The sequence below is a fragment of the Parasteatoda tepidariorum genome, chromosome 2, assembly GCF_043381705.1.
Source record: "Parasteatoda tepidariorum isolate YZ-2023 chromosome 2, CAS_Ptep_4.0, whole genome shotgun sequence".
NCBI lineage: Eukaryota > Metazoa > Arthropoda > Arachnida > Araneae > Theridiidae > Parasteatoda > Parasteatoda tepidariorum.
This window is the reverse complement of record NC_092205.1, coordinates 23,791,213-23,801,190: the sequence shown is the minus strand read 5'-3', so window position 1 is coordinate 23,801,190 and position 9,978 is coordinate 23,791,213. Positions and strand designations below refer to the sequence as shown.

Genomic DNA, 9,978 nt, shown 5'->3' with positions numbered 1-9,978 from the left:
TGAATGTCCGAAATATTTATTACATTCGATTTTTTATGAAATATATATATATATATATATATATGTAGAATTACCTGGGCTTTAGAAGGGACAAATAACTGAAATATTTTAAAAGCTCATAAACTCTTTTAGAAATCGCCAATTTGGCCACGTTTTTCTACGTAGAAAAAAATTATCAAAATCACTGCCTTATCAGTTTTAATAAGTTTTCATGAGCTAAAATTAATGCAGCATAAAAGTAAGTTTTTAAATATTAAAAAGTTCGATCACAAATGCTTTTCATTTCCACGAAACTGTGGCTTTTCTCCATTTTGGCGTTTTGCACCATTTTCAGAATAAGCATAGATAGTGCTAGCTTTAGATAAGCTAAATTTGTCCTAACAGTCATGAGTAACTGTTCAAACTCAAAGTAGTTATGAAAATAGAAAAAAAAATTATTCGAAAAAACATCATTTCACATGAGAACGAAGCCATCTGAAAACAACCTTAATGAAAAGAAGCAATAATTAATCAATTGATCTAGTCTGATATTTTTTTCAAAGAAAAGGAAACAAAGTACAATTTCATTCAAAATCATTTTTAGTTTCAATTAAACAGGAATTACACTTATGTGAAATTGTGAACATCCTTCAGGTTCATTGACTGGGCAACATTTTGGGAACTCACCGGGTCCCCTCTTTGTAAAGCCACAAGTGGTTAATAATTCATAACAACTGAAAAAGAAAAAAATATTTTTTTCAAGTATCAACATAATATAACTTACTTTATGATATTGTACTAAAAAAAAATTTCGCTTATTTCAAAAAAGGCGAACATATGGAATGTGTGCCACAAAGTGACACACGATAGATACTTTAAAGGTGTACGAGAAATATACATTAAATTGTGTATAACATGAAAAAAACACTACTACTTCTACTTCGAAAGATTTACTAGAAATAACATTTAACTTTTAGCTCAATTAATAAACCGAGTTTTAAATATGCTTACTAAATACATAAACTTCGATAAAACAACAAAATGAATTATTTCAGAAAGAACTAGACTAATTCGATTCCTACCTGGCGAGCAGTCGACTTATAAAAATACACTTCATTTAATGTTTATTTGTTGCTAGAAGTCAAGTGAGCAGAAAATGCCGTTTACTGGTTAAATTTGGTAGGAATAACAGAACCAGTGGCGTAGGCTATAGTATACCCAATTACTTTTATTCGCTAACATTTTTGAAGACATTATTTCGCCGGATCTCTCTGGTCCCACAGTTAAATAATAAACTGCTGATTGTGTATTGAGATGAGTTTTTTGTCGAAATGTGAGAGAATAGAGAAATCGAACCAACGAAATACATATTTCGTAGGATCTCTCTGGACCCAATTTTCAAAAATAAACCCATCAAATCTCAATGCATGATGAACTTAAAGCGAACAAGAATTGTAAAAGAAATATCGTGTTCAAATTATTCAACAGCAACGGTAGCTGTAGCAACGCATGCGAATTTTGACGCGGGAGCACCGTTTGGTCTTAAAGAGACAATTAAAAAAAACGACATATCCAATAATAGTGTACCATAATAGGTGGACTAAAAAAATTACAATTTTCGATGTCATTTTTCAGGTTTTAAAGTTGACTATAGTATCTTTTTCATTAATTTAAGTTAATTTTTTATCACAAAGGGTGCTTGTTTTATGATATTTTATCTGAAATTGACAATAAACTGAAACATTTTTTAAAATAATGTTTATTCGATTTCGATTAGAAGAAAGTTAACCTAGCAGCAAAAATTTATTTCTATAGTTTAAAATCAAAGTGCTAGGATTTACTTTTTTTTTAAAAAAAGCACTACTAAGCACTATAACGGACACACTAAGAAATAGAAATTAATAAACCATTGTTGTACCCTTTGACACAAATGGAACACCGGTATCTCACACCGGTAAATTTCAAACAAAAATAGCTTTTGGTATTTTTTTATAATAAAAAACCGTCTAATAGTTACTAAAAAATCTGTTAAATTATTGGAATTAGATTTGTACTAAAATATGAAATCCAAGAAAAAATTTGAAAAAAACTTTACTTTTTTATTAATTTTCAAAGACGCATTAATAATTGATTTCGTAAATTATAGAAATTTTAATGATGAATTACTTTTTCTTTCAGATTTAAATAACTGCAAATAAGTTCAAATTTGAAAAATTATTGTTTGGAAGTGAGCTGTGTTTAGGAGATTTCACCTTTAAGGCAGAAAAAGACACTGGTCTTTCCTGCTGTATTTTATAACCATAAATTACTAGAAGGTTAAATATGATATCTTTCACTTATTTTACTTTAATTAATACAAAATATTGAGAAAAAAAGAGCAAAAAATCTTTTTAACAAAAATTCTGCATCAAGCGGTTCACTGGCACCTTAATCAATAAAAGTTATCTACCTCTGATTCACATTCAGTTCAAATCACTTTGGTTACAATAAAATAAAAATTGGTCTCCTCGCATTTTGCTAATACATATTACAAGTATAATATACTCACCGATTTACATGTATTTCAGCATTTTCATTATCTTTGTTAGGAGGGTGGCAGAAAGCTTGCCTGCAATCATCGGGAGGGCTGTCGGTATACCCACCTGCTTCAATCTTTCCGAACTCTTCAGTTATGCAATGACCTGAAAGTTAAATCGTCTGTAAGCGAGTTCTTCCCGACGATACAACTTATCGAATTATACTGTTACAAATTTGTAAATGATTGCATGATTTTGTCACATATTCTTTTTTATATGGCTAAGTATCTCAAACGGAAATTAAATCATTTGGTTGATTAAAAAAATTGCTTTAAAAATTGCCTAATTCTAACGTAATTTAAGGAGAAAATAACACCTCATGATATTCAAATAGCATAAAAGATAATACTTGATTCATAGGCTTAACAAATATGGAGATGGAAATGAAAGTCGGTATATTTCAAACTCTCAAAAATCGGTGCACATTCTCAAGACTTTCCAGGCGTGAATGAGAAGGGGGGAAAAAACAAAAATGATTTAAAATATAAAATGTTAAATTACCAACAAAAAATTGGAAAAAAAGAAGAGAGAAAAAAAACTGAGAAAACTGTAGTAGCTGAGAGCGAAGCAAAAATAAAATGAAAAGCAGAACCAGAAAAAACTTTCTGAGCGAAAAGTCCGAATCAGGGTAAAATGCATTTCCACGCTCTATGGACAGATACTAATATGCGAAACTAATGTCGTTATCAAGAGATTAAGCTTTTATATGAATGGAGCAAGATTCCGGATCAGGATTAGCTGATGTGACTGGTGGGGAAATAGTTTTGCCATTGTCGAAAGTTAATTTATGCCCAAGATTCCAACTATGTGTAGCAATAGATGATTTACCGCATTATTAATACCGAACATATTCATCGTGTTTCAATTTTTAAGTCTAAATTTTAATGCGTGCCTCGTTAGTCTGATGAACCCAGGCCACGCTAGCAAGGTATGGAATAAAAATCCCAGGGATTTTCAAAACTGATAAGGCCTTTAAGAGGCTTAAATTTAATTTTGCTAACATGACTAAGCAAGTAACTTTAAAGCAAAACTTGAGAGGATAATGGCAATTTCTTAACAATCTGGAGAAACAAATGGTAAAATCATTTCATTTTAAAGATTAGAAGAAGAGAGGATTTCAGTAGAAGCTGAATCAGCTGATCATTGTAGCTTTTTGGTATTTTTAAATGTAAAACAAGAGCATCTTTTATTTTTTTAAAATTAAATTTCTATATTCTCATGTTAAGGAATGCAAAAATTAAGTAACATTCATGAATATTTCGAAAAATGCCCTCAAGTTTAAAAATACATGAAAATTTCCATAAGCGAAAAAAACAACACTCCAAAACCTAAAAAAATGCTCCAAAAATTAATTTAAAGAATATGTTTTAAAAATGCAAAAAAAAGTCCAGAAATGCGAGAAAAAAATTATCAAACTCTGACCTTCAATGATTAGTATTCATTTGTTCAAAATTGATAAATATATATACATTAATCTTACTGTTATCGGATACTTACCATCTTCAAACTTGACCTGTTTAATATACATATANTCGATGATTTACCGCATTATTAATACCGAACATATTCATCGTGTTTCAATTTTTAAGTCTAAATTTTAATGCGTGCCTCGTTAGTCTGATGAACCCAGGCCACGCTAGCAAGGTATGGAATAAAAATCCTAGTGATTTTCAAAACTTTTGCTAACATGACTAAGCAAATTAACTTTAAAGCAAAACTTGAGAGAATAATGGCAATTTCTTTACAATCTAGAGAAACAAATGGTAAAATCATTTCATTTTAAAGAAGAGAGGATTTCAGTAGAAGCTGAATCAGCTGATCATTGTTGCTTTTTGGTATTTTTAAATGTGAAACAAGAGCATCTTTTATTTTTTTAAATTAAATTTCTATATTCTCATGTTAAAGTACACAAAAATTAAGTAACATTCATGAATAATTCGAAAAATGCCCGCAAGTTTAAAAATACATGAAAATTTCCATAAGCGAAAAAAACAACACTCCAAAACCTAAAAAAATGCTCTAAAAATTAATTTCAAGAATATGTTTTAAAAATACAAAAAAAAGTCCAGAAATGTGAGAAAAAAATTATCAAAATCTGACCTTCAATGATTAGTATTCATTTGTTCAAAATTGATAAATATATATACATTAATGTTACTGTTATCGAATACTTATTATCTTCAAACTTGACCTGTTTAATAAACATATAGTGTCCCTCAAAAGCACTATATACCGAACATATTAATCCGAGGAAAAACAGAATCAACTATTTAAGAAACATTTCTGAAACCATACACAATAATTAGTGATTTAGATTTTTTAAGCATTAATTGCAGTACTAATTTATAATTAATTTATAATTAATTTATAATTAATTTATAAATTAATTTATAATTAATTTATAATTAATTTATAATTAAGGAATTCACGTCTAGAAGTGAATCAGCGCCTTTCGAAAAAAAATTCGAATAAACAAAAAAGCGGAAAGGTATTATACCATTTGGTGCTTTGAAATTTCAGGGAGCAATTCATATACAAAATTAATGTAATACAATTCTGAAATGAGCATATAGAAACATACTTAACTATTACAAATTTATCTGTTTATAAATATTAAAAAAATTCTTCGTATTCGCGTAATTTGCGCAAAGTAATTTATCAGCTGCAACCAAATCAGCTCTTGTCAGTTAAAACAAATTTAAAAGTAAATTTTCAAAATTCTAAACCAGATCATTACATAGATATAAGTTTTTGATGGTAAAATCTTAAAAGCTTTAAGAGTTATTTTATTCATAGAATACTCTTTCTCATTCGAATGAAGCAAATCTTTTTTCAGTTCCCACCTTTTTCAAAAGTATTCTGCTGTAAAATAATACTCATTATATTTTTTATTTTATTACACTCGTTGAACAGTCGACCCAATTTAGGATTTGAGAACTCCGTAGCCTTGTAATTTTGAACCCAATCCCTGAACACAAGAAAAGTTGTGGGAGAATTCATATCGATCAACCATTGGTGGGATTCGAACCCTGTTCACCTCATTGGAAAACGAAAACTCTATCCTTTAAGCAACCACGGCTCATGCTCATTATATTATGATATTTAAAAAAACTAAATTAATAAAAAATACAGAGGCCATTTTAATCCGAAATCCAAATTGGCAAATAAAGAAGACCTCTTAAAGAGAGACAACAAATTATATTGGACAAATACTGTTCTCAGGAATTTTTTTTCTCTCATTAAGGATACTTTAATATTAAAAACTAATTTAATTTTAAAAATCTAAAGACAAAATCAACGCTTTTACCTATTTTCGATGAAGTTTACGAACAGAGTTTTGCCCTAAGAATAAAAAGATTATCTTCCAAACGCCGCGAATGTAAAAAATTTTTATTTTTTCCCCATTTCTGTATGATTTATATCTTCAACTAAAGCGTCGTAAAAATGTTCATAAAAAAATAATAGTGGTTTGTACAAATAAGATGAACTAATATGAAGCCTTTTAGATCTAATCAATTTATCAAACAATTAAGTTCAATAAGAAATAACATAACACAGAGTGTATACCCAATTGAAATGTTTCAAATAAAAAAGTAATAAAAATTATAATAATTATAATTATAATAATTATATTATAATAATAATTATTATAAAAATTATTTTTTAATAATTATATTATAATAATAATTATTATAATATTTATTTTATAATAACTATATTTTTAGTAGAACACCTTATTTCATACCATAATATATTATATATCTTCAAATTTCATTGCAGAAAGGAATCAAGTTTTCAGTAAAAAATTCAAATATTTAGTGTAATCAAATTAAAATTGTTAACAAAGAAATATCAGTTCACTATTAAAATTTTCATTTGAAACCGTTTGCAACTAGTTTTGAAACCTATATCTTTAGGATGGTTAAAAAAAACATAAATAGAAAACTATATGGTTTTTTTAAACCATTTACAACTAGCATAGTTCCAAAATAGTAAAAACAAAATTTAATTGGACATTGGAGATACTTTAGCAGCATTATAATGCTGCCATCTTTGAGTGAATCACAGTATCGTACTCAAATAGTTCAGGGTCACAAATTGAAGAGGACACTAGAAACTCTTCATGTGTTGAAGGAAACGGGGAAAATAACGTGTCAGGGCTGAACTCAAACCTCCGTTCTGTCGGTTATTAGCCCTTTTCGCTATAATATGTACCAATTTGTAAGATACTAAATGGCTTCATTCAGTGGGCCTAATAAGTAATTGCCATTGTATCCAGTAATAAAATCTAAAATGGTTTAATTTGCACAATAGCGTGGTTCGTGGTTCAATAGCTATATTAATCAGCAAATTTGAATTATATTATTAATTAGAAAACTTTTAACAGTGTTCGCGGTAGATATTGAATATATAGAACATTTAGTAGTGAATTCATCAACATTTTTTTTATTGGTGCTTTCTGAGATAAAAAGTTTTAATGTTGAGTCATAATATCAGTACTCCAAACCTTAATGTTGTGTGAGGTTGCTACACTTTTGATAAAGTGTATATTTAAACACTTTTTTTCCTTAAACTTTACAAATATCATGATAACAAGTTTAAAATGTTTTAATTTGCAAGAAGGCTTTTTGGATGACATGGTGGTTAAACGAGTTTAAAAATTTCTGATAAGGTAGTACGATTTTAAATATTTGGAAATCACGTTCATAGAGCTATGTAATAAATCCGATAATATTTTTATCAGCTCACTCTGAGATCAATTTAATATTGTACAATGAACCGTGGTGGCCCAAGGGATGGAGTGCTCGTCTGAATAATAGTTTCGTTTATTCAAAGATACATCCATGTAAAAATAAATTTTAGTAAATATTTATTATTATTTTATTATTATTATTATTTTTTATTATTTTATTATTTAGCATCATTTTATTATATTTATTTTTCAATAGACTATTTATTTATATGTAAAACCCATTTTAGAATTACATACTTGAAATACGTACAATTTGNATTATTATTCTTTTATTATTATTATTATTTTAATAATTTTTATTATTTTACTATTGTATTAATTTCCATTATTTTATTTAGTAATAATCGAAACAATTTTGAGTTGTAAGGTATACAATTTTTTACATTATTTTAAAGTATCCAATTGTTCATGGCAAAAATACAAAATTTCTAAAAACTACTAAGTACAAAAATCGGCTAAATAGTTTTTGAAAAAGGGAATTTAAATATACGACTTTTTTGGAATTCGATTTCTCAGGAGTTATTAATAAACCAATCTAACCAATTCTGCCTGATTTCCTAACTTGAAATAACATCTGCATAAATTATTTAACATACTTGAGATCATCCCCCCCCCCCTTGAGTCATTAAGATTGATCCCTAGAGCTTGAAGATCCGATCATTAGATCAAAAGTTATTCCGAATGGTCCGGGGTTTTTTTTGGAGCATTGAACACTGCGGATATTGTATATTCAGAAATTAAGCTTACAGAACTAAATTTTGTCAGTTTGAATAATTGACAAATCATCCTAAATTTTAAATTTAATAGTTTTCAAAATATAATTTACAAGTATATGACAACTCCAAATATATCTTCCCTCGCTATGTGGTTCAGCTTTCTGAAAAGTGTGAACGGAGAGGGAAAACGCCATTTTTATTCAAATTTTTTATATAAACTGTTGCTGGATAACTTTTTTACTCGACAATGAATTATGAAATAGCGTGAGATGCAAGTTTGTTGCATACAAAAAAAATGAAAATTACTAAAGGAATGTTATTCCAGCATTTCAACAATTCCGCAATCAGAATTTTTTTTTAAAAAAAATAATGTAATATTACACCCGTGTTAAGTGGAAATCAGAATAAATTGCTCTGGGAAACAGATTAATTTGTTGTTGTTTTTTTCTGTTGCATGAGATTTTTTAACCGATCTTGGATATTTTCACATGGCTAATTTCAAATCTGTAATCGGTTTCTCTCGTAAGCAACATTTTTTGAATGACATTTTCAGGCTATTTTTGTCGAAGCATATATTTCGATTAAGGAGACCATTCACTCTTTTAAAAGAAACAACTATCTAACTTTGCAAGAGCATTGGATTTGATTGAACCACTGAAAAATGGCCCTAAACAAATCAAATGCGAGTTAAAGAATCTTTTTTTTTTCGCCGAAGAAAAAAATCGTCTACACGAAACAATACTTATTATTCTTTTATCATTTTCTTTAAATACGTGCAGAAAGACGTATGTTTGTTATGATTTTTAGATATCATTTTTATTAATTCTTATTAACAAAACAATATTTTTTTATTCAATAAGTTGCGTCGTTTCAAGAGTTGGTGAAGTTGATATGTTTTCGCAATGGGCGCTTGGCATCCATTTTGTTTGCACTTAGATACAAACATACTCATCCTAACAATCCGTAAGAATAAGAGTTTCTTCTCAATTTGCAATATAGTATAGTTTCAAAACGTTATATACAACAGAGGGTCACATAAATATAATGACAAAATTCTAGGGGAGTTGGGGCACATCATCAGGACTAAAACAGCTCAAAAACCCATGACCGGAAAATTCATCATACGCCACTTGAGGCGCCTCCCTATTATGAATTGTTTCTTCGTGTGTTTTCTGGACAGTTCATAAAAGGTAAACGAATATAACAACATACGGCGACATTTCAAGGCATTTGTTAATAAGCTCTTTTAAGCCAGATCGTGTATCCGTTTTCCTCTTCAAGTTTGTCGCAACATTTATGCTGCCCCTTGTTAAATATAACGTTTTTATAAACTTGCACATTTCGACAAAAATTTAACTTGAAATGTCATTTAAAATAAAAATCTGTAGCTCTAGAAGCAAATTTAATTTCAGATTTAATATCTCCGTACCCGAATTAGGCAAGATCAAGTACTCTATAAATGCAATAAAAATTTGTCCTTCAGTGTAATTAATGAATAAGAAACAAACTTTCCAAAAAATGTTATTTATTTTTCAAGTCTCTATAGGAACCATATCACTTAAGAGGTACTTCACTCAATTCTCTACAGTTATCAGGATCATTATATGGACAGCAGTCAGGAAAGTGACCAGGGCCTTTTTTTGTAAAACCACAAGTAATCTCTGCAGCACAACTATAAAAAAAAAGGATCAGATAATAAAAACGATTAATATAAATTAATTTTCTGGCTGTTAAATGCTGAAAACCTTTTGAGATATAGGATAAAACTAATGATCGACACTGGCAATGGAATGATTAAAAAATTGTCTCACAATCGGCTGCCGATCGCCATTTCTCTCGCCGAAACCTGAAAATTACTTTATATCAATCTTGTTTTTAATTTCAATGTTTTAAAATGATGCTATTCTTTTTTTAAAGTATCCAGTTTTATATATATATATATTTTGAATAATTG

At 28.6% G+C, this 9,978-nt stretch overlaps 1 protein-coding gene and 2 long non-coding RNA genes across 3 annotated transcripts in view; all 3 read right to left on the bottom strand.

Annotated features, from left to right (window-relative positions):
• Nucleotides 1–5,914, bottom strand: part of LOC107436260 (U-scoloptoxin(16)-Er11a) — a 17,410-nt gene extending 11,496 nt beyond the window's left edge. Inside the window, exon 1 of the long non-coding RNA XR_006225754.2 lies at nt 5,863–5,914. This is a non-coding gene — a long non-coding RNA (U-scoloptoxin(16)-Er11a). The remainder of the gene's footprint in view (nt 1–5,862) is intronic.
• On the bottom strand, nt 578–4,088 carry LOC139425075 (uncharacterized). The gene is made up of 3 exons (XR_011636278.1): nt 4,053–4,088; nt 2,528–2,660; nt 578–713 (listed from the first exon to the last, which is right to left on the bottom strand). It is a non-coding gene; the product is annotated as an uncharacterized lncRNA (long non-coding RNA).
• A 3,618-nt stretch (nt 5,915–9,532) lies between the features above and the next one.
• Nucleotides 9,533–9,978, bottom strand: part of LOC107436251 (uncharacterized) — a 5,993-nt gene continuing 5,547 nt past the window's right edge. The window contains exon 3 of the mRNA XM_016047889.4: nt 9,533–9,696. Coding sequence (XP_015903375.3) covers nt 9,579–9,696 — 118 coding nt within the window. The 3' untranslated portion in view covers nt 9,533–9,578. The remainder of the gene's footprint in view (nt 9,697–9,978) is intronic.